The following is a 23,534-nucleotide window of genomic DNA, read 5'->3' on the forward strand; positions in this document are numbered from 1 at the left end:
AGAGCACGATTCAAGGGGTGTGCCTTTGGGTCAAGGGCCGGATGGTAAATATTTGGGGCTTCGGGGTTTACCGTCTTTAACAAAACTGCCACGTTCTGCCGCCTTAGCTCATTTGTAGACCAGATGTACGCACGTGTGTATTGCCGTGTTCCCCAAATACTTCCTTCACAAAAAGAGGCCGTGGGCTGCATTTGGCCTGCATTTGGCGACCACTATCCTAGAGGAATCCTTTCTCGCTGCCACTGGCCTGTCTGGGAGCCCTTGGGGAAGGGGCGCCTAAGCTCTAGATGGTCACGGTTATCACCTGACACCGTCCCTTGCCGTTTCTTCCCTTTGAATCTTTGTGGACATCTGTAACCCGCCAGTCAGAGTCCTGCTGGTCATACCTCAGAGCTTCTGGGGTCTGTCCCCACCGCCTGGTCCCCTTTGGTCCTGTTCTAGAGCATCGCTCTTCTCCCCGTCTGGTCCTGCCCTTCCTAGTCTGCCCCTCACGTCGCCAGATCCACAGCGGGGCCGCGTCTGCCGGGCCCGGATCCTTCCCTGCCCCCTGTGGTCTGCTGGCTGGCCCGCTCTGTGCTCGCTGAGCACGCCACCCCGAGGGCACACGAGAAAACCCGGGTTCGGACACGGAGATCCTTTCCTGACGGTAAGCGGGGGAGCCGAGCCCCACGGCCAAGCCAGCGCCCTCTCCCCAGACGCCCCCGCCGTGTTCTCAGCACAGTGGCTCACCCTCCCTCCTTTGTGCGTCGGCTTGCAGGCCACCTTCTCCCACCACTGTGGGATTTCTCCGTGTGCTTTCTGTTCAGCCTTGTTTCCTTGAGTCGGCGTTACCGCAAATGTTTCCTTTCAGACCGGCACCTCACTTCTCGTGTTTTTAAGTAATGCGGCGTCCCTGTCCACACGGCAGTCTCCTCCAGAAATCCTTTCTTCGGGTAAATTCACACGACAGGCGAAACGAGCTGCGTCTCATCTTGAGTGTCTTGTCCCCCTCGCGGCACGTCTGCCTTCCCACCAAGGCCCCGTGTGCAGTGCACGATTGTGCCCAGGGGTTGGCCATGCTGAGCTGCTGTCTGGCCAGCAAGCGCCATCATTTCTCACTGCTGGAGCGCCTTCCGCTGGCGCCTCGGGGCGGAGCAGATCACAGAGCGATGGGTGGGTCCAGCACCTCCTAGCGGCCTGCCCCTTCCGTGGATGGGGACCACCCCCGGTCAGAGTCGGCAGCCCTCTTGCCGATACTGTTTTGTTCATTTGCTTTCGGTGTCCACGTGACCAGTCACGGAAGATCGTCTGCTGGCCTGGGTGCGTGGTGGCCAGTCAGCCATGTGTCATCGTTGACCAGGTTGTCCCCACGGCGTCCGTGTGTTTGCTGGCTGTGCTCACCCCTACCTGAGAGCGCTGCTTGGATCTCTAATTGATTGGAAAACATCACCACCGGTCCAGGTCCTGTCGAGTCCGAGACTCGACAACATCCATCATCTTCACAGATGTTTTTGTGCCAGCGGCCGCAGGCACAGTCGTAGTTCTTTGGCTCTTTGTGTTTTTTTTTTTTATACTTTTTTTTGTTGCACATCCTGTTCTCTAGCGGCTTTCAGTCATCCACGAGAGGGGGCTCTGCCCCAGGGGCTGGTCCCGGAAAGCTCTCTTCATGTGAGAAAGCTGCGGGGTGAGAGGGAGGAGGTGACTCCGGGGCTGCCGGCGGGCACACTGTCTTTCATGCCGACCACACTGTGGGCAGGGTGGCCACTGTTTTGGGGACACTCGGGTCCCCAGGGCAGATGCAGTACCACGCACAGGGGTTTTTTCTTGGTTGGATTTGAGAGGCACTTAGGGTCGATTTTCTGTGGTTTTGTCGCCTCCTCCTCCTGGATGGCCTCCTGAACCCCCCTGGTCCCGGCAGGTGCAACTCCTCTTCGGTTCTTTCCCTGACTGGGCCGAGGGGTGGACGAGCCACCGCTCTCGGGTCCCACCCCTGCACCTCATGTCGGTTCCACAGCAGGCCCTGCGGGCTCAGACCCAGGGCTCCCTTCTGTACGGTGTGGCCCACATCCCCGCTGGCCTTTACCTAACCTGTGTGCTTCTTGGCGTCTCAGAATAGTGGCCCACGAGAAGAGCCTTCTTTCTGTTGAGCTGGCGGCTCCGCCTGGGTTTCTGGCCGATCCCAGCGAGCACGTTGGTGGCAGCCGGCCGCCCCTTCGTGGCGCACGGGCATTAGTTCAGGGCTCGGCGCTGCCCAGCCGCCCACCCGTCCTCAGCCGCTGCAGCCGTAGATTCACTGCTCTGGACGCTTCACACAGACGGTACCAAACAGCGTGTGGCCTTCTGCGTGTGACCTCTCACACCGAGCATCACGTCTTCTTTGTGCATTCACGTCACTGCGGGCGTTAGAGCCTCGTTCCCTTGTATGGCTGTCACTGTTCTGTTGTCGGTACGACCCGGGCTTGTTCGTCCTCTGCCCAGCGGACCCTAAAGCATCCTTAGTAGCGATCTCCTGTGGGAATCCAATGAGACCTTGCGTCTTTGTCAGGAGAACCTTGAGGAGCAGTTGACCGGTGGTGTTAGCAGTCCCCGGCTCCTCGCAGCCTGTGCGAGGTTCGGAGCTTTTGTTTTAGATCGTTTATTCGAGGTCTTATTTTCTAGTTGCTAATATATCGTAGTTTTCCTTGCCTGGTGGTTTAATCACACGTGGGTGAACGTTGCGACTTTGGAAAGGGGTCTCCGAGGAGATGCCGGAGAGAGCGGTCGTGAGGACAGTGGAGGCTCAGGTGCACCGGTCACGGCTCTGTGAGGCGACATAAGAGCCACCAGACTGCTGGGGCTGGGCCGATAAGTTGTATCCAAGTTCGCTTGCAGCTGCCGTGGAACTTGGGTAGTATGGAAGGGTTCTCTCGCGTCTCAGACCTCAGCGCATAGGTGGTCCAGGCGGGTGCCAGGGACCTAGGGCCTGCCCTCCTTCTGCGTTGCCGTCCCTGCATGCTGTCTGGGTCCAGGACGGCTCCAGGCAACAACTCAGCAGGAAAGAGAGGTGTGTGAAAGGGACACGTTCTGTCCCGAGTTTGTCTTCAGTCATTTCAGGAGCTTTTGGAAGCCTTCTGCTCACACCAGAGGCCAGGACCTAGGGTGCGGGCAGGGATGTGTGGCGTCTGACCCGGATGCATCGCTTCCCCATGAAGGGGGTCTGTTGCTCAGGAGTTGGGTATCAATACTTGTAATCGTAGGGGCTGTGGCTCCTCTTCCGTGTGGCCCGGGGCCCGGGGCGGGCTGGTCAGCGGTCAGAGATGGTCCGACACCCCACCTCCCTGGTCCTGGGACTGCCGGCCTCACACAGAGCTCGGACGGATTCTGTGTGTGTGCAGAGAGATGTGTGACAGATTGAGTGGTCACGCCTGCCCCCCTCCCCCCCGCCTCCCTGAAGCTGGCCACACCCCCCCTCCCGGTTTCTCCTCCTGGGGGCCATTGCGCTGCCTGGACATCACTCATCTTCTAGCCCCTCCGCAGGTTTCTTGTTTAACTTCTCACGTTGCAGATTTGAAAAGCGGCCCTGTGTTCCCGTGGGCTCTCCACTCCGTGTCCCCAGAGTCGACGTCCCGCACACCCCTCCCTGCCACGAGCTGGCCGACCCCGGCGTGTGTGTCTTCCCCCCTAACGCTATCCGTCCTTCGTCTTTCAGTATTCTCCCGTGGACTGAAGAAGTCGTCCCAGGAGCTGTATGGTCTGATCTGCTATGGCGAGCTGCGGAAGAAGGTTGGGGGCTGTGAGTATGGGGCTCCAGGGGGTCCCCGCACGTGTGGCTGCTCCTCACGGGGCCTGTCGGACCGTCGCCGTTGGGTCTTTACTGCCACGGCTCTTCTTTCCCCGATTTGACTCTTGAAAACGTCTTACGTGTGGTGCGCTGGCGAGCACCACGGCCCCACAGACCCTCACTTTCCCTCTGGCTGGCATGTCGTTGACATTGGCCACGTCCGTGCACCCCTCCCCACACGTGCGCGCCCTCTCGCTCAGGTGTCCTAGACCCAGGCACGTTGTCATGCGTGCCCGCCTTCCTGTCACCACTCGACGTGCTGCCGTCTTCCCTAGTACCCGTCCGCGTTCAGTTTTTCCGGAAAACCCAACGCACCTGTCCGGGCGCCAGTTGGGGACGTGGTCCCACTCGAGCCTGTGGCACCCCTTGGGCCCGTAGACGAGAACAGCCTCACGTTTGGTCTCCCGAGACACTGGTACTTGGGAGGGTCCAGGTCCCTCCGCGGGTGTCTCGGTGCTCATCTCCTTGCACCCAGATTTCCGATAGACATCGGCTTCTCTGGCCTTCCTGGGGCACCGAGCAGCTCGTGGCCGACCTTGCCTCCCCGTGTGACCTCCGAGGAGAGGGGCGCGCTGGTCTCTGCAGGTGCCCCTGGCCACCGTCGCACGGGGGAAGAGCGCTCACCCACAGGGCCGCTCCCGAGGCCCCATGAGACTGTGCGAGGGGGCCGCTCAGAGGGGGCAGCGGGGCAGGGGCGTGGAAGCAGCAGAGGAGGGGGGGACGGGCGTTTATGGATTGCTCCGCATAGGCCAGCCTGGCTCCCCGCCTGTGTCCTCTGGTGGGTGGTGTGTGGGGCCCCTTCTTTGTCCCTGTCGTGCCCATGTCTCAGCCAGTCTGACTTTGCGTGATGCTGGCCTTCATCTGTCAGCGCCTTGCTCCCTAACTTTAGGCGGCTTACCGTCACCCTCCCTGGCTATCGCAGGATCCCCTGCACTTGGACCTCAGCCCCTCTTCCTGCCGCCCTGCAGCTCAGCTGACCCCGTCCTGCCGGTGGTGCCTCGTCAGTTCCTCCCAGCCCAGTTGCACATCACACTTGCACGTTCTCTCGCACACGCACCCCATGAGGCCCTGCCTGAGCGCCCCACCCCCCACAACACTCCCCCGATGGGTCCATTTGCGGGGACACCGTTGTGTCGTTTTGTGAGTCTGCAGGGAAGGGCAGGCTTCGAGGTACTGCCTCGTGCAGGGCACCCCCAGGCCACAGCCTCTCTTGACTGCTCGTTGGGAGCCGCTTCCGGGCTGTGCACGAAGCGTGCTCAGGGCATGCCAGCGGTGGACACGCCTGTTTCTCCCTGAGCTCTCCAGACTCACGAATCCTGAAGCAGCGGATGTGGTGTCTCTGCTGTGTTCCTGGGATTCGGACACGCACTGCTCGTGTCTAGCATCGTGGTAGCTCCTGTCCTGGGCGTTGTCCCTGGGGCTCAGGACGCTGCAGTTGGATGAAAACGAGTGACCGTAGGCTCCTTGGCCATTAAGTGACAGGTTTTCTTACCCCCAGGACTGAGTCTCACACGGGGGCTTTCTGTGACAGGGGCTGGTGTTGGGGGGCCCGGGAGACACCCGTGTGTCTGGGCAGCTTTTCTTTGCAGGGCGGCTGCTTGGCTGCGGACCTGCCTCCCCCTGCCGCACCTCTTTCCCAGCAGCTGCTCCCTCTGCGCCATTTCCCTTCGGTCTGCGGGGCTCGCGCTGGTCTTTCTCGCCACGCGGTTGTCGTGTGTGGCTGTGAATTCTTTCAGTGGTGAGTCATCTGTAAAGCTTTATGTTGTTTTCTTTTTCCTTTTCTTAACCTTTTTTTAACATTTATTTTTGAGAGTGAGAGCGAGGGAGAGAGCAAGAGAGAATCCCAAGCAGGCTCCACACTGTCAGCTCACAGCCCAGCGTGGGGCTCGAGCCCACGAACCGTGAGATCATGACCTGAGCCGAAATCGGGAGACGGACGCTTAACCGACTGAGCCACCCAGGAGCCCTTAGGTTGTGTTCGTTCTCGAAAGGTGTTTTTGCCGGATGTGGAGCTCTGGTTTGATAGTTTTCCCTGTCTTCACTTTGAAGCTGTTATTCCCCCGTCTCTGGCCTGCGCTGTTTCTGGTGAGAGGCCGCTGACCGTTGTGTCCTCGCGCCTCTGGAGGGGATGCGCCACATTTCTCTGGCCGCTCTAAGGATTTTGTTCTTGTCTCGCTTTTCTGCCTGGTTGTGTGTTTATGGCCTGTTAATTTCGTTTCCCCAAAACGTACAGAAGGGTCCAAAGAATTTTGCAGTGACCCTCAAACCCCCACCACCTCCGCGTGCTCTCTGTCCCTGTGTCTTCCGTTGAGGACAGCAGTAACCCTGGGAGGGCAGAGGAACGTGGCGTCTGCTCTAGTGAACGCACAGGGTCTCGGTTTGTCATTCGTCCACCCCGGGCACCTAGGCATCCACGACCGACGATACCGGGCCCAAGGATGGCACATGCCCAGGGGGAGAAGTGTGCCTGCCGGGTGCCCTGAGAAGCGAGTCTGTGAGCTCGGAGGCTAGGGATGAGGAGAGGCGCAGCGTGCCGGGGGTCTGGGCAGGAGGCAGGCAGCGCTTGCTTCCCCCGAGAAAGTCCCGAGGGAAGGAGGGCCGTGCAGGTGCCGACGGCACCTTCAGCACCGTCTTTGCCGGAGGAGCCGAGGCTGCCGGAGGGGTTGTGTTTCGGAAATCCCTGAATGTTCTGTAAAGGAACTGGGGTGTTTGCTTTCTACTTGAAGATAACAACCTGGGACCATTTACCCAGTTTGCTCCGAACTACTCCACGTTCACGTTTATTTATTTTGCATTTAGGTATGGATGACAAGAATGCCACGAAGCTGAACGAGCTCATCCAGGCGGGGTGAGTAGGTCCGTCTCGGGGAGCGTTGCTGTTGTGTGGACGCGTGCGCCCTTCCCTGAGATGCAGAGCTGAAGATGCGTGGGGTTTTCTTCCCTTTGCTCGCCGAGGTCCCTGAGGTGCTGACCTCCCCAGGGTTCAAGCTGATAGCCTCTCAGAGCCCCGGGAGAGCAGGGAGACTTGGCCTGGGCTGCTCCCTGTCTCGTTCTTCCCTCGGGTCCCCCACGGGGGTGGCAGCGTCCACGCGGCCCTCCCCGCCTCACGTTCCCTTCCCCACCTCATGTTGGGGAGTGCCTTCTCCTCTCACCAGAGCAAGCCCTGTCCCACTTTTCTGTCGCCCTCCCGGTCCCTTTCCTGTGCTGCCCCTTCCCGCACCTGCTGGGGCTCTGTGCCCCACGAGGCGAAGCCAGGTCTGATGCTGCTGCGTTCTGCCCTCACCCTCAACGGCGTCCGGGAGCTTGGGGTTCTCCTGTTTGCTTAGCCCAACTGCAGAAGCCGTTCCTGCCACGGAGGTGGCACGTGGCCCCTGCCACGTGCCCCATCTCCCGTCGTCCCAGTGGCACCGTGTGCTTTGACCCCTGGCCCCGACTCTGGTGTTGGCCTTGGAGCCCTCCTGCACTGTCAGCCTTGCTAGGTGATCCCGGCCCCCAGCCAAGTGTCTGACTCGAGGCTCCAGCCCTGTAACTGCCCAGTCTTCTCTCCTCCTTCGCCCCTCCTGGGACCATCCCAAGGGCGTACTGAGCTCTGTGCCCCTGCGTGCTCTCCGTGGGCCGTCTTAGTGCTCCCCGGGGCTTCTGTCCCCGTTTGTGGGTGAGGGATTCCAAATCTAACTTGTCCCCAATTCTGTGCCTCGATTTATAAATCCCGTCATGTCCTAGACGTCTCCTGGGCCCCAGCTGGAAGTCTCTGGGAGTTCTTTCTGGGAAAGGCCCCAACCCCACACTCTCAGGTCTCCCCTGGCCACCGCTTGCTCTCTTCCCATCAGGTGGAGGCAGTGTGGCCCCTCGGCCTCTCATAGCTGCTCCAGCCGGTGCCCTGACCGCCCCCGTTCGGCGGTCTGCAGCTTCTGTGTGCGTGCGTGTCTCCCTCGGCCCGGCCCCCGTCACCGGCTGCCGTGTCTGTCACCCCGCCCCGAGCTCGTGTACTCTCCCCAGATCCCTGCTCCTCGTCTCAGCTGGACTCACCTGCCGTCCCCAGCCCCCTGCTGGTGGAGGGCTGGTCGGCCCTGCCACCTCTGCAGTCACGGCTTTCCCGCACCCAGGTCCCTTTTCTCCCTGATTGTGTTGTCGGGTGGTCTGCAGGCCCATCCCTCAGGTGTGAGCCCCTGACGGGTGGGGCCAGCCGTGTGACTTCTGCTCTGGCTCCAGCCCGGCGTCTTCCCTTACAGGTGCCCCTGTTCAGTTCTGGGGGCTTATTTCTGTGAACAGGCCCGATGGTAACTAGGCTTTGCGTATCACCGCTGCTCCGGCTAGCCCCGACTCACCTGCCGCCCCCACCCCGTGCCGGGGAGTGCGGGTCACCTTAAAAATTCGTCTTTGGGCAGAGGGAGCCTCCTGGAGGCCACCAGCTGTGGCCTTGTGGGTCATTTGGCTCCCCTCCCCCGCCAGCCGCCTGCTACAGTTTCTGAGTTTGTAGGCTCTTTGAACGGCTTGTGTGCACCCAAGGAGCCTTGGACGGCAGGCGAAGTCCTTGGTCGAGGTGGTTTCTGACGCTACCGTCTGCCCAGCGGGCGAGAGCTGCCCTGCGGCGGCGTGCTGTCCCCGGATGCGATTTTGGGGGAGCTCTCACTCGACCTTGTACCTGAGACGCCCGAGTCGTTGGCTGAGACTCTTCCTGGTTCTTTCTGCTCAGGGCGTGTGTGGCCAGCTTGATGGCAAAACCAGTTCGCTTGGCTCTGTCTTAGGCTCTGTCTTGGTCTTGTTGGGAGGGCCCGCACGGGGAGAGGGTGGGCTCCTGGGCTTCTGGAAAGGCACGCGGGCCTGATGCCTCATGGTTGATCTGATGTGAGGAAGGCGTGTTTTGATAAGTTTGAAAGTGTCCAGAGGATCACTTTTAGGAGCTGCCAGAGATTGGAGAGCCCCAGGCCCTGAGCTGGGGGTCCGAAGGTCCAGGTAACCTCAGACACGGCACCGGGCGCCCTCGGTCTCAGTGAGGAACCATCACAGTAAAGCCCAGAGGTAACGTGATGGTCAGGATTATTCTGGACAAGCAAGGATTCCTGTTTGCTTTGAATGTTTACAGTTGGGTTATGACCCGTAAATATTAAACACGCATGAGTCTGGACCGATGCCATCGGTGATTGGGTGACTCTGTGGGGGACAAGGGATGAACTTCCCATGCAAGGTTCCACGTAATTTGCGTAGAACCTCCGCCTGCTGGGAGGGGAGCGTGGCTCCTTCCCCCTCGGGTGTGGGCTGCGCGCGGGGAGGTGGGAAGGAGCCAGATGGGACACCACCTCACCCCGAGAACAAGGTCAAGGCTGACAGTAGCAGGTCACGTTGAGGGCGTGAGAGGGTGTCTACCTTCCAGTGTGAACTCTCTGAATCCACAGGTGTGGGGCTGCAGCCGGAGTCCCCCGGCAGCAACTTCCCTCCCTGAGCCGTGCTGCCAGGGGACCGCTGCAGGGATGCCCTCGGAGCCTCCTTCCTGCACAGCCCTGTGAGTGCGTGATGACCCCACCCAGATCCAGAAGGGGGGGTCAGTGTTTAACGCCCGCCTCCCTAGATGCCCTCTGCTCAGGAGAAGAAGGAAGGCAGACAGGCAGTCACAGTGGTAGGCATGAGTGGAGAGGCTTTAGCTTCGGCCATCCACAGTGGGTGTTTGCAAACAGCGGGAGCTCGGTGCGTATGCCCTCTGACCCCACCCCACTTCTAGAGAGCGGTCAGATCAATGGGCAAGCCACGCTTGTAACATCTCAGATTGGCTCTCGCTAGCAAGAGGGCATCACAGAGAAGACCAGTTCCTGGGCGGGACATAGGGGCCTCTGTTCTTTTTCTGGAAGTGAGGCGGGGTGTGTGCGTGGCTGCGTGGCCACGGTGAGGTGGCTCGATGCGGGGCTCCCACCTCACGCTGGGGTTCTCTTTGTACCCCCGTTCTTTTTTTTTTCAAGGTTTTTTTTTGGTTTTTTTTTTAACATTTATTTATTTTTGAGACAGAGAGAGAGAGAGCATGAACAGGGGAGGGTCAGAGAAAGAGGGAGACATAGAATCTGAAACAGGCTCCAGGCTCTGAGCTGTCAGCCCAGAGCCCAACACGGGGCTCGAACTCACGGACCGCGAGATCATGACCTGAGCCGAAGTCGGACGCTTAACCGACTGAGCCACCCAGGCGCCCCTCAGGGTTTGTTTTTGAGAGAGAGAGCGTGAGCATAGGAGGGGCGCAGAGAGAGGGAGACACAGAATCCGAAACAGGCTCCAGGCTCTGAGCTGTCAGTACAGAGCCCATCCTGGGGCTTGAAGTCAGGAGCTGTGAGATCATGACCTGAGGCAAAGTCGGACACTTAACCAGCTGGGCCACCCACACAGTGGGGCGTCCCCGTTCTTGACTTGACACGTGTCTTTTGTTATTTGAGTCTTTAACAATAGCTTCTTTGTCTATTTAGGAGAGAAAAGTTCCATGTTGGGGAAAGGTGTTCTTTTTTATTAGCTTTAAATTGCTATAATCACATTTGTTCTGTGGAGCTACGTTTATAAAACGTATTTGTCTGTATTTCTGGCAGCGAAAACGTAACATCCGTGGCTTCAGCCTTGACTGGGCCTCGTCGTGCATGGGTGCTGTCACTGCCTGGTGGTAGGACCGTCTAGGAGCCCCTGGAGGGCTGTGGGGTGAGGGAGACCCCCCAGTGCTGGTCTCCCTCCGGGACGGGTAGGAGCCAGCTCTGGCACAGAGCTCGTGAGGCCCTGGGCTGCGGCAGGTTCAGCACAGGGCGTGGTACCCTGGCTCCTGCTTCCTTCTTCCTTCTTCCTCCTGGCCCCATCACCGCGGCTGTGGCTGGGGGTGGGGCGGTGCTCGGGAGAGTCGCCGGAACGCAGCTGTGGGTGGCAGGCTGCACGCCTCACTGGGATCCGGGTTTCTGACTGCCGTTTCCTCCTGCTGCCCCATCTGGGACGCTCCCTCCGTGCCCTCGGTGACGGGCTCTTGCTCGTCCCTCAGCTGCGAACTGGGCCGCCCCTCCCTAGCCCTGGGACTCCGTGAGGTCTGGATGTGACGCGTCTTTCACGTGTGACTGTCAGCACGGCACTCCATCCAGCGCTGCGGGTGTTCACCTGTCAGGCCCTTTACCGGTCCGTCAGGGTTCCCCGGGCTCCCCTCCCTGCCCCCCCGCCCCCCGGCAGATCCCAGGCGGAGAAGTACATCGACGCCAGGTGCTGCCAGCTGCTTTGTTTGCTTGGACAGACGAGTGTCGCACACCAAACTCGCCTGTGTCTAAGAAGCAAGACGGTCACTCTGTTGGCCTTCCAGGCAGTTTATCGTGAAAAAGTTTAAACATCGGAAAGGTTGGAACAGAGGTATGGCAGACAGCTCCTTACCCTTCACCTGGATTTACCAGTGCAGGAGTGCATCCAGAGTGTGCACGCGTGTGGGGGCGTGTGTTACTTGTCCTGTTGTGTTTTAATGTGTCTTTTTCCCCTGCTGGACTGTGGACTCGTCTGTGGTCCGTGCCGCGTGCCGCGTGTCGCTGTCAGTAAGTGGGTTTTGAGCTGACGTCTTCAGTATATGTGTGCCCGTGTCTCACGATGGCCCGTAAACAACAGTGAAGCGTGCAGTGTCTTGCTTCGCCGTTCCGGGATCCTGCAGAGTAGCGTCACTGTCCCGGGAGTCCCCCATGCTCCCCGGTCGTTTCCCTCCTCCCTGCCCCTGGTGACCTCCCACCTTTACTGTCTGCACAGCTGCCTTTTCCAGAATGTCACTGAGTTGGTGTCATACAGCAGATGTCCTTTTCAGACTGGCTCCTTTCACTTGCTCTTCTGAGTTCCAAGAAGTGTGCAGAGTTGGGTACCACCCCGATCCAGATACAGGCGGCTCCGTCACCCCACACCCCCTTGTGGCCGCCTCCCACACCCAGCTCCGGCAGCCCCTCAGCTGCTCTCTGACCCCTGTGGTCCTGCCTTTCCCGGAACGCCATCCAAATGGGGTGATGCCATGTGTGGCCTTCGGAGGTTGGCATCTTCCACTCAGCGGTACCCTCTTGAGATCGGTCCCTGTGGGTCCGTAGTTCATGCCTTTTCCTGCAGAGCAGTGTCCCTGCTGCGCCGTCCCCTGGTCTGTCCCCTGGTGAGGAACATGGACTGTTACACAGAAGGAGCTGCTCTAAACCTTCGCCTGCGGGTGTGTGTTCCGTGTCGCCTGGGCAAGTCCACAGGTGAGCATGTGCCGCTCCGTGGGGAGATGGCGTGCCACTCTCCAGTGACCGTCCCGGGCGCTGCCCACGCCCTGCATGCTTGGCGTGGCAGCTGTCCTGAGCCGTCCTTGGGGACGGGCAGCAGCATCTCCCGGTGGTGTTGGTGCGCGTTTCCCTGGCGACAGACCGCATTGAATGTCTTGTGCTTGTCCTTCTGTCTGTCTCTGGTGATGGGCCTGCTCAAATCTCATGTCCGTTTCCTTATTACTGAGTTTAGAAAGTTCTCCAGGTGTCATCTGATGGGGTTCGTGAGCAAACAGCTAGGAAAGAATTCTCGAGACGTCTTTGGCGCAAAAAGGTGATTTTATTAAAGCAGGGGGCCAAGACCCGTGGGCAGAAAAAGCCGCACTGGGGTTGTGAGGAGTGGCTGAGTATATGCTTTTAAGTTAGTGGGGGTTAGGGACAGGGTGAGTCTCTAAGGAATTTGGAAGCAGGCTTTCAGGACCTGGAGGGGCTAGTTCCTGTTAGGCTAAGGTAACTTTTAGTCCTTAATCAAACAGAAACGTTAAGGCAGGATGGCTGCCATGAGTTCCTCGCGGAAGGTCACAGGCGTGCTCCGGGTGTTAGGGGGCTGTGGGCCGTCAAGAGGCTTACCTGAAACTGCATTTTTCTTGCCTCTGTTTCCCTCCTCGCAGACACGAGCCTCGTGTCAGATAGGCAGCGGGCAGTGTTTTCCCCTGGTCCGCAGCTTGTCCTGCTTTCGTGGTGCCCACGGCAGGGCGAGGTGCCCGGTCCCGCCAGGGTGCCGTCCGCCATCTCTCTGTGCAGGCCGTGACCTCTGGGTCTCATCCGAGAACTTCGTGTGCCCGAAGGTCACGCGCTGCTGCGTGTCTTTGTATGCAAGTCTTACGGTGGAACATTTTGGTCCGTGATACGTGACGTGCCGTTTATGCCGGGGTGGGTTTTTGTGGGCTGTGTGACCGCTTACTCCAGCTCCATCTGTTGCAAGCACTGTCCTTCCTCCCTTGGCTCTTTTGCGCCCTTGTGTGAAGCCAGGGGCCTTGCTGTGTGGGTCTGTCTCTAGGTTTCCCTTGTGTCCCCCTGCCTGATGTGTCCATTCTTCCAGCAGCAGACCCTGGTTCCCACAAACAGAGCAAATGGCCCGTAAAGGTGAAGCAGGTGGGGGGGATCCGTACGGTGCCCGTGGAGAACTGTGGCTTTATTTAAGGCCGGAGCTCGTGGGGCATTTATTTAAGTGCCTTCCCATCCTTGCTTCTCATGCAGGCTTTGTTCGGTGAACTGTGGGTGTCCTTTCATTACAGATCTGTGGGACTCGGGAGCAGACGGGCTGAGGAGAGCTCTGAGGTCCCCTCTCCCTAGAATGGTTGCAGGCGGGCAGCATAGACTTAGCACGCGCTTTCTGGGTTCATCACGTGATTTTGCAGACGGGAAAGCCAGGCTCCTGTGCATGTACGTGTAGAGGAATTAGCTTGTTCCCTGTTGTGTCAAAGTGACGACAGGGGGGCGGTTTGCATGGAGCCCTCTGTGTGGACCTGTCGGAGGGCAACCTGTGAGTCTCGTGCAGACGCCGAGCCCTGGGGTGCTGCTGCCTGGCCTCCCAGAGCCGAGCTCAAGTACGGCTTTGCCCCCGCAGGCTCTGGCCTCAGGCCACTCATAGAACTTCCATTTGAGAGAATAGGGAAGGGATTGTAATCTCAGAATGTTCTGGTCCTACCAAAGGCTGCTCAATTTCACTTTAAAAAAAAAAAAATAGGAAGTCTCAAAAGAGCAGTTTAACGGAAAATGTGATTATCGCAAGCGCAGGTGCCCCCTGGCACGGCCCCTCCCGCTCTGTGTTGTTGGTTTGGCACAGACGGAATGAGAAGTGACGGGCAGAGAGGCCCGCCAGCCCCAGAGCTGTCGCTGGGGACAGGCCGGGACTGAGACCATCTGTGGCACGCCCCCGGCCGCACGTGGCCACCTCCGTTTCCCGGACTGAGATAATTATACTGCACGTGTTTGGTCTCAGTGGAGCGAGGGGCACGTTCTGCGTAGACGCCGTCTGAATCGTGCCACCTGACACAGGGGAGGAGGCCTCCTGGTGTCCCCTGGTCTCTGGGCAGCCTGCCCGTCCTCAGTGCCGCTCGTGGCATCCCGCATCGGATTCCCGGCACAGGGGGCCCAGCGGTACGCTGGGGGCGCCGGGTACAGAGGCGGAGTCCACGGGCGTGTCGCTGCTGGAATCCTTGAACTTCCTGTTCGAGCGGGCTGTCTCCAGCCGTCAGCCCTGCCCCACGTCGCGCCTCCCGCTTGGCCCTAGAAACGCTCAACGGGGGGCAGTGGTGAAGTCTGCCCTTTAGGGGACCCGTGTTGGAAATTTGAGCGGCTTCCTTGCCAAGGAGGAGGGGCGTGCGGCCTTGTTTCCTCAGAGGCAGAGGCTGGGACGCGCTGTGGCGTGTGTGATGTGTGTGCCCCCCAGCCGCGCCCCACTGCAGGGTGCCCTTGGCCTTCGGAGCTCCCATTTCGGGGCGATACTGGGTAAAGCTACGTGAGTGGTGTGCCAGTACGACCTTGTGAAAACGTCAGTGGTGCACACCCTCAGTGTAAAACAGAAGCGGACCCCAGCCCCCCACCCCCTTCCCTCTCCAGAAGTAACTGTGCGCAGATTCCACGTGTGTCCTTCTGAGGCCGGTGCGTACAGATAGAAATCCGTCACTTTTTTCACATCCTTGGAAGCACACCGCGTGCGTTCTGTAACTTTTTCACCGAGGTTTTCTCAGAAATGGCAAGGACAGAGCAGCTCTCCTGGAGGGGGTCCCAGCTAGCCAGCATTCGAAGAACTGGTTAACGCACAGTCGTAAACGGTATACAGACCTTGACCATTTTTCCAAAATGAAAACCGCTTTCGCTCACTGGCATCGGGTAGCTCGTTCCGGAGGTCCGTGTTTTGTATGGCAGCTCCAGCCAACGTGCATCCTTCGTGACTTTCCGGAGGCAGAGCGAGAGAGCAGCAGGGCCCAGGGCAGTGGCGCTGCAGCGTCTTTCGGACTTGTTCTGCCCGTGCATGACTTCACTGCCGCTTTGCAGAGCAGCCAGCCGTTATTATCTCTGGAGCATTCTAAGTGTGCTTTTTGAAAGGAGCTACCGTTGTGGTTTTCCTATTTGTTGGTTACATGGAATTACTTTAGTTTGTGTACTATATACATTTTGGCCATAGCAGCATCCAGACGGAGTGTCACCCACAGCTGTGACAGTGTGGCTGTGCCCACAGGTCAGTTCTGGAGAGCACGAACAAGTGGCACCGTGCCTGCCGGCTGAGAGTGTCCCGTACTCCCCAGGCACCACTGCCGTGGTTTACAGTGGTGTTCATTGCGAGGGGGGCTCAGACTTTCTCTCGCGGGACCTGAGGCGGAAGGGGAGGAGAGAAGGGCACGCGTTTGATGTCTGATGGGGGTTTCTGCGAGGTGGGTTTTCCAGGGGATGGACAGCAGCTGGTGCCGCGCCGGTTGCCAGGCCAGAGGGCGCGCAGATGTCCTCTACGGTGTGAGGCTCGGGCAGGAAAATAGTGGAACCGCCCGGGTCATGATGAGGTCTCGCCATGCACAGCTGTGACCCTAGCAGCTCCCTGGGGACCCTCACCTACCCAGGCTCTGTGTGTTCCGGGCACGCTGGCCCTTGTGTGTGTGCCGGGTGGGGAGCGGCTGGTCAGTTGGAGGCTTCACTGTCTCCTTGAAACTCTGTTCCCAGGGCCACCACCGTGCGCTACAAAGGGAGAAACCTGCGGATCAAAGCGCCCATGTGCCGAGCTCTGAAGAAGCTGTGTGACCCGGACGGTACGTGAATGCGGACTTGGGGCAGGGGCTCGCGCGGGCTCTCGATGGACGGTTCGGGGTCTCGCGCTGGTTCGGAGTCTGCTCAATGTGGTCCTGCCGGTTGGCGGCACCTGCAGTTGAAACCCCTGGTCGCGGCAGCGCATCCGCATAGGAGATCAGGGTGCCCTCAGAGGCCCCGGCTCGTTCAGACCAAGTGGCAGCCGGCGTCGCAGGTGACTCTCTCCTGGCCCGTCGCGGCCTGGTCCGTGGCTCAGGCTCCCAGATGCACAAGCGGCCACATCGCAGTTCTACTTTAGAACGTGGAGCCTCGCAGGCTCCCCTGCCAGTCTCCCTCTCGAGACTCGAGGCCGTCTGCCCGGAGCACCGTTTCACATTTTGCACTGGCGTCCGTGTGCCCGGCTCTCACGGCCCCTTCTTGTCATAGGCTTGAGTGACGACGAGGACCAGAAGCCGGTGCGCCTGCCCCTGAAAGTCCCTGTGGAGCTGCAGCCGAGGAACAACCACGCCTGGGCCCGCGTGCAGAGCCTGGCTCAGAACCCGAGGCTCAGGTAACGTGGCTTTTGGCATCCGTGGGGAGCAGTGGAGCTCCCCCAGTGCTCTGAAGGCGCCTTCACGCTCTCTGGCCCTGCGTGCGCTCACTGTGGCCCTCAGACCCAGAGTCCCACCTGGGCAGGTGCTCGTGGGCCGAGCACAGGATGCATGATGTGGTTCCCAGGTTGATGGCTCCAGAATCTTTCCCTTGTGTTTACCCTCAAAACCCCTTTCCGCTCCTCTCTCGTCATCTTCCTGGACGTGTAGGTCTGATTCGTGTACGCGGCCCCGTGTTGGGTGTGCACCGTCTTCCGTTTATGCCTCCTCCTTTTTGGTTGAGTCAAATTCTATAACGTAGAATTAACCGTTAGTCACTTCAAGGCATCTGACTCGGGGGCCTTGAGGACCTTTGCACAGCGTTGTATGAGTATCTCCTCCGTCTGGCTCCAGAACGTTTCGGTTCCCTGAAAGGAAACGTTTCACTAAATTGTGCACCCCACCCCCCACCCCCCCCCCACCCCACCAGCCTCCAGCCGTCACCCATCTGCTGTCTGTCTCTAGATTTGCCTGCCAGGGACAGTTCACTAAAGACAATGGTGCCCACGTGGTCTTAGGTCTGGCTTCTTTCAGGGAGCGGGACTTTTTTCTTTTCCTTTTTTCTTTTTTTTTTTTTTAAGAGAGAGAGACAGACACGGGGTTGGGGGACAGGGGGGAATGGGCAGACAGAGAGGGAGACACAGAATCCCAAGCAGGCTCCAGGCTCTGAGCTGTCAGCACAGGGCCCGACACGGGACTTGAACTCAAGAACCACGAGATCATGACCCGAGCCGAAGTCGGATGCTCAACTGACTGAGCCACCCAGGCGCTCCATGGGAGCAGGACTTTTTTGAGGTTTGTTTGTGTCAGGACCTCATTGTTTCCTTGTTTTAAGTTTTTTGGTATTGATTAAGTCTGGTCAGGCCACGCTTTCTGGACCCAAAAGGTGCTAACAGAATAGGAGGGTGGGTCATATCACGGCCTGTGTCCTGAGGGAGATCTCGTACTGTGTGCAGTGGGCACAAGGGATTGCTCTTGTCTTCTTACGGTTTCGTGTGAGTTTCTAGTTATTTCAATTTAAAGGGTTCATTTTTAAGACAAGGCGTGTGTGGCCTGCTGGGGTACTGTGGGTTCGGCCCCTCTGATACCCCTTCCTCGATCCCATGGCCTCGCCTCATGGCCTCACGCTGCCCTTCAGAAGGTCCCCTCCCTGTGTAATGGCCGCCTTGTCCTGCCTGTGATTTCTCGGCAGGATGATCGTGGAGCTCCACCGGAAGGTCTCCAGCCTCATCGAATTCTTAAAACAGAAGTGGGCGCTCCACGAAGTGCGGATCGTATCCTTTTACTGCTAAAACAAACTCGCCCAAACTCCGCGGCCCCTGCGCCTGAGGGTGGGGTCTTGCTTCTCTGGCCTGAGAGTACAGCGCGCCCACGGGGTTACGTAGAACCAGAACTAAACCTGTAGCCCCTTGTCCTGGAGCTCGGGTGTGAGCTCCTTCCTGTTGTCCACACTGCCGGTGGCTGCATCTGGTCCATGTGGCTCGGGGTAGGGGGCGTGCACGGCGTCCCCGCTGGCAGGCTGAGTGGCATGGCCGAGGACAGCCCAAGACTTCCTGTGTCCCGGGCTGCCCCCAGCCGGGAGGGGCTCGTTGGGTGTGACATCGGTGAGGGAGGAGGTGCCTGGCCGGTGGTCTGCTCGAGGCCCGGCACTGCCCGGTGGGGCCCACTGCTGCGGCTGCTCCTTGACCTCTGTGGCAGCGGAAGACGCTGGAGGACCGGCAGCTGCAGCACTCACGCGCGGCGCCCGCGCAGGAGAAGGTGGCCCTGCACCTGTTCCCCGGAGAGAGCTGCACGCTGACACCGCTCCCGGGCGTGGCCCGCGTGGTGCACTCCAAAGCCTTCTGCACAGTGCACTGGCAGGAGGGCGGCCGGTGCAGGCAGAGCGCCAGGGACACCCACACATTGCCTCCAGCGCAGATCCTGGGCATCCAGAGCGGCCAGGGCACGGCCAGGGGCCAGGTGAAGTGTCCACGGGGTGGCGCCGAGGGCAAGGGCCCCGGACGTCCCCCTCCGTCCACCGACGCCTCGCAGAGCTCCGGAGAGAGTTCCCCTGAAAGTGCCCCCGGGGAGGGGGCCGCCCCAAGCCTCGGTGGTCTAGACACTCCTGACAGGCTGCAGGATGCGGGGGCGCGGCTCGAGAAGACCCCCACGGCTGCTCCTGCAGATGGCCCCGCCCGAGAGCCCGGGGACGTGCCGTGCACCTGCGGCCAGCTCCCAGAACTGGAGGAGGAGCTCTCCCTCCTTGACCCCTTCCCCCGCTACATGAAGTCCTGTCAGGACCTCATCATCCCCGAGCAGTGCCGATGCGCGGACTCGCGGCCCCCAGGGTGCCCCTCCCCAGAGACTCGTGGTCCTGGCAGCGCGGAGGCGGCTGACCTTGCCCGGGCCGGGGCCCCATCCCCCGTCCGGGCCCCACCGGGTCCAGAGCTTCAGTCCAGTCCCGGGCTCCAGCCAGATGTTTGCACTAAAGACTTGGCAGACGCACCCGCGGAGGAGCCCCAGGACAAGGGGAGCCCCCTGGAACCCCTGCCTCAGGGACAGCCTGCCGCCAAGCCTCCGAAGGACGTCCCTGCCAGCCGGCTCGCCCAGCAGCTCCGTGAGGAGGGCTGGAACCTGCAGACCTCCGAAAGCCTTACGCTGGCCGAAGTCTACCTCATGATGGGCAAGCCGAACAAGCTGCAGCTGGAGTACGACTGGCTGGCCGTGCTGGGCCCCGAGGGCCAGGCCCCCGGCGGGCAGGCGCAGGGCCCCCGCGGCGGCTCCCCGCCCCCCACCTTCCACAAGCAGCGCCTGCTCAGCTGCCTCCTGAAGCTCATCTCCACCGAGGTCAACCCCAGGCTGGTGAGTGCGCCCCGGGGCTCTTGGCGGGAGGGGAGGAGGGGGGATCGGGGTGACCCTGCGCCCCCAGGGCTCTCAGCGGGAGGGGAGGCAGGGCCCAGGGTGACCATGTGCCCCAGGGCTCTCAGATGGAGGGGTACCGGGGGGACCATGCGCCCCAGGGCTCTCAGAGGGAGGGGAGAAGGGGGGGACCATGTGCCCCGGGGCTCTCAGCGGGAGGGGAGGCAGGGCCCAGGGTGACCATGTGCCCCGGGGCTCTCAGATGGAGGGGGGACCGGGGGGACTATGTGCCCCAGGGCTCTCAGAGGGAGGGGAGAAGGGGGGACCATGTGCCCCAGGGCTTTCAGTGGGAGGGGAGGAGGGACCCGGGTGACCATGTGCCCCGGGGCTCTCAGTAAGAGGGGAGGAGGGCCCAGGGTGACCATGTACTCCAGGGCTCTCAGCTGGAAGGGCAGCAGGAGGGACTGGGGTGACCACAGAGGCCATGCTTCACAGAGCAGGGCTCCTGTTTGCTGCCAAGCCCGGGCACTGTCCTTCGTGGCTCACACCAGGCTCCAAAGACGACAGTGACCAGTAAGCCGTGCCTTGCTAGGCCTCAGTAATCACGCTGAGCCCTCACGTGCTGGCCGAGGGGACGGCGATGCAGCAGCCGCTTCCAGGAGCCCAGTGGGGGTTGGGCTTCGGCTAACGTCAGGAACGTTGCGAGTTTCAGCAGAGAGAACGACAGGGCGGTTTGTGCTTTAGTGTGGCCGTCCTGGAGGACGGTGGCACAGGCTCAGAGGAGGGAGGAGGTGAGAACGGACGGGTGCTGGCTCCGCCCCACGGGGTGAGGGCTCCGGAGCTCCTCGGGAGGCTCTGTGATGGGGTGGCCCCTAAGCCAGGGGAGTGGCTGTGACCCCCTCCTGGGGCGTCCAGTCAGCAGAGACGGGGTGGGAAGGTGCCACTGATGAGAAAGTCCGGTGGGCTTTCCTGGGCACAAGAAACAGAGTCTGCGGCAGCGGGTTCCTAAGTTGCTGTGTGGGCTCAGCGGTAGCGTGAGGGTTCGTGAGCTCCGGGCAGAACATGGTGGCCAGGAGGGAGTGGAGCTTGGGGGACAGAACGGGACTGTGGGGTCCCTGTGGACCCTTCGGTGCCAAGTCCCGTCTACACAGCACACCCACTTCTCCTGGGCGGACGGCCCTCGGTGAGCCTCCTCCCCCCTCTCCCATTCTTCTCCCTCAGGCTCCCCATCCCCTTCCTGGCTGCGTCCCTGCACGGCTTTTTTGCCTCTGAGAGGTGCTCCGTTAGTACGTGGAGGGTGCGAGTGGTGCCGTGGGGGAGGTGGCGCTCTCGGGTGGGTGGGAACCGGCCGGATGCTGCAGAGGCCGCATGGGTGCGGCCCGAGAGTGAGCAGCAGCTTTTAGATTTAGTGGTGTGGAGGCCGGCGACCTGCGCGCAGACAGGGGCTGTGTTTGGGTAACTGGACAGAGATGAAGAATTTACGAAGCAATCTCAAGTTAGGGTTTTGGAGGCCTCAGGGGAGGATCCTGGTGAGACAGAAGCATGTCCGGCACCCTGGGGAAGGAGGCCAAGTGAGGCCAGCTCCTGAGAAGCCTGGGGCGGCAGGGGACGCGGGTCCTGGCCTTGGCCTTGCCTGGGAGAGGAGGGAGGAGCAGCTTGGAAACACTGCAGAGAACTCAAAGCAGGGTGCTCAGACCCATGGCCCCAGGGTGGGGCCCAGCAGCCTCCACGTCTCCTGGGGACTTGTGGGAGATGCAGGCTCTTGTGGCCCAGAGACCCCGTCTGGACCTCCGGACCCAGGCAATTCTGATACGGCTCAGGTGTGAGAACCAGCGGGCAGAGGCCTAAGCTGAGCGCAGAGACCTTGAGTGAAAGGCGGGCCGGCTGAGCCTGCGAGCAAGTGCAGCGGACGCCTGGGCCCCAGACAGCCGGGACCTCGATGGGAGGCTGCTGGGCGCGCTGTTGGCTGCTTGGATGGGGACGCTGGATAAGCCACGTGGGAGGGGACGGAGAGGGAGGGTCCCACAGAACGGGAAAGGTGGGCAGGGGCTGTGGGGGCACAGGAAGACGCAGGGTCACTGAGCAAGCAGAGCAGACCAGGTTGTGCTGACAGCAGGGGACGGGGCTCCCTAATTCACAGAAAGCTCGGCCCGGTGGGCCCTGGGGGCGGTCGGGGAGGAGGTCACCAGAGTGAGGCCTGAGGTGGGCCTGAGGGCGTGTCTCCCCCCGGGGCCCCTGCGGGTCAGCAGCCCGCGCTGGGGCCTGCAGAGCCCCGAGGTTGGCATTCCGATTCCGCAGAGGGCTTTTGGACCGTGAGCGTGGTTAATTGTAGAGACTCTCCGGCTCAGGATCAGGACAGGCCGGTGCATCCCCCTCGGGCGGGCCTTTGAAACGTGGTTGGTGTCACCGGCCATCCAGCGGCTCCCTCCAGCAGCGCGAGCACTTCGTAGGCTGGTGGGAGACCCGCTACCTTCACACATCCCTGCCTCCTGTCACCGCACGAGGGGGTGGCCTGTCTGTGTCACCTACGGGCAGTGAAACCAGGAGCAGAGAATGGTTGTGCCCCTGAGGACCTGCCCGACCGGGGGCTTTTAAAAGTGGCCTTCTGCCAAGTGATTTGGGGACGCTGCACTTTGCCATTGTAGAAGTGTGGTCTCTGAGCCCGTTGGTGTCCCCTAAGCTTGAGGGCATTCTCCTGCCTTCCGTTCGGGGGCACTCGTCCCAGAACCATTGTTCACGGGCTGAGTTGGGCTCCTGTGGTGGCCCTTTCTGTCCCAGGCTCCAGAAGGGAACGTCAGCTCCACGGCTTCTGCGAGGCCCGCCCAGGAGGAGCAGTCCACGACCCCGCCAGGGAAGGTGGTGACCGTCAGCTCCCGGAGCCCGCGCTGCCCGCGTAGCCAGTCCGCCCTGCGCAACAGCAAGGCCTTCTCTCCGAGCTCCGCGTCCTGCTCCTCAGGTGAGACCCATCCGTCCCGGTGACTTCCTGGCCGCGTGGGCCGTGTCAGCTGAGGGCACGGGGATGCCTGACGCCCGGCCCCGCTGGCCCGGATGTTAGAGCAGAAATCCCCACCCCTCACGGGGAGGTGAGCACGCGCCTGACACATAAGGCTTTGAGGTCCTGGGGCGCTCCCGGTGGGAAACAAGGGGTGGCCCGTGACAGTTGGGTCGCTTCGGGGGATCCTTGTGAGGTCAGCGGAAGCCTCTCTAACATGCTGAATCGGTGGCTGCGAGTCGGAGAAGGGAGTGTTTCCCTTCACGTTACAAGTCAGCCCTCGGGTTAAGGGATTCCCGAGCAGTTTTAACTCTGGCCTGCCCGTCTGCGCTGTCCCTCTGTCCCAGCTGTAACTGGGGAACAGCTTAAGTTCGGGGTCATGACTTGGGTTACCTGGTACACGGGGCAACAGGCGTTGAGGACGGGCACATGCTGTGCGTCCTCGCCAGGTGTGAAGGGTGTCATAACGGTCCCTGTAGGTGGGTGCTCTCGCTGCAGGACCTCGGCCGTCCTGGACGTCTTGAACGTCCCTCACCAGCCGGGGTCTCTGCGTGATGACCACCAGCCCCACGCCTTGTTCTTAATCTGACCGAACAGACTTAGCGTCCTGTGTGTTAGTGGTTCTCCGGGGTTGTTTTCTGAGACGTTCTGAGCACGTCACTAGCTTCCTGTTTTCTGTGTGTTGGGAATAGCCTGCCTGTTGAACGAGAGCACCGTGTGGTGTCCTCTGGGGTGACCGAGACTGGGTCTGGTGTCCTTGCAGATGGAGGCTCAAGTGTCAATGGTGGGGCTGGCTGGTGGATGGTGTGGTCTTTTCCTGCCTTCCGTTCTGTTTTTGAAATTACATAATTCTGTGCGTTCTTGGACACCCATCTCTTTCTTTCTTTTTTTTTAATGTTTATTTTTGAGACAGAGAGAGAGCATGAAGTGGGGGAAGGGGGGTGGGTGGTTAGAGAGAGGGAGACAGACTCCGAAGCAGGCTCCAGGCTCCAAGCTGCCAGCACAGAGCACGACGTGGGGCTCGAACCCAGGAACCCTGAGATCATGACCTGAGCTGAAGTCGAATGCCTAACTGACTGAGCCACCCAGGCACCCTGACACCCATCTCTTTCTGAATTGGGGATCCTTCTAGACCAATACGTTTGTGGTGCCAGAGTCCAACTGGTGCCTAGAGGGTCTGTCTCTGGACTGCACGAGCAGGAGCTGAATTTCACAGATTTGTAAATGAGCTAAGGAGAGGGGACCCGTGTCCACCACGA

The 23,534-nt window shown here is 60.6% G+C and overlaps 1 protein-coding gene across 3 annotated transcripts in view; it reads left to right on the forward strand.

The window, feature by feature from the left end:
• Positions 1-23,534, forward strand: part of CRAMP1 (cramped chromatin regulator homolog 1) — a 57,138-nt gene that overhangs the window by 19,536 nt on the left and 14,068 nt on the right. For 2 of the 3 annotated variants that reach the window (XM_027043643.2, XM_053213704.1), the window contains 7 exons: positions 3,668-3,751; positions 6,599-6,647; positions 15,733-15,818; positions 16,243-16,366; positions 17,638-17,719; positions 18,144-19,286; positions 22,062-22,239. In XM_027043643.2, coding sequence (XP_026899444.2) covers positions 3,668-3,751; positions 6,599-6,647; positions 15,733-15,818; positions 16,243-16,366; positions 17,638-17,719; positions 18,144-19,286; positions 22,062-22,239 — 1,746 coding nt within the window. The other variant, XM_027043644.2, reaches the window with a different exon arrangement.

The sequence above is a fragment of the Acinonyx jubatus genome, chromosome E3, assembly GCF_027475565.1.
Source record: "Acinonyx jubatus isolate Ajub_Pintada_27869175 chromosome E3, VMU_Ajub_asm_v1.0, whole genome shotgun sequence".
NCBI classification, from domain to species: Eukaryota; Metazoa; Chordata; class Mammalia; order Carnivora; family Felidae; genus Acinonyx; species Acinonyx jubatus.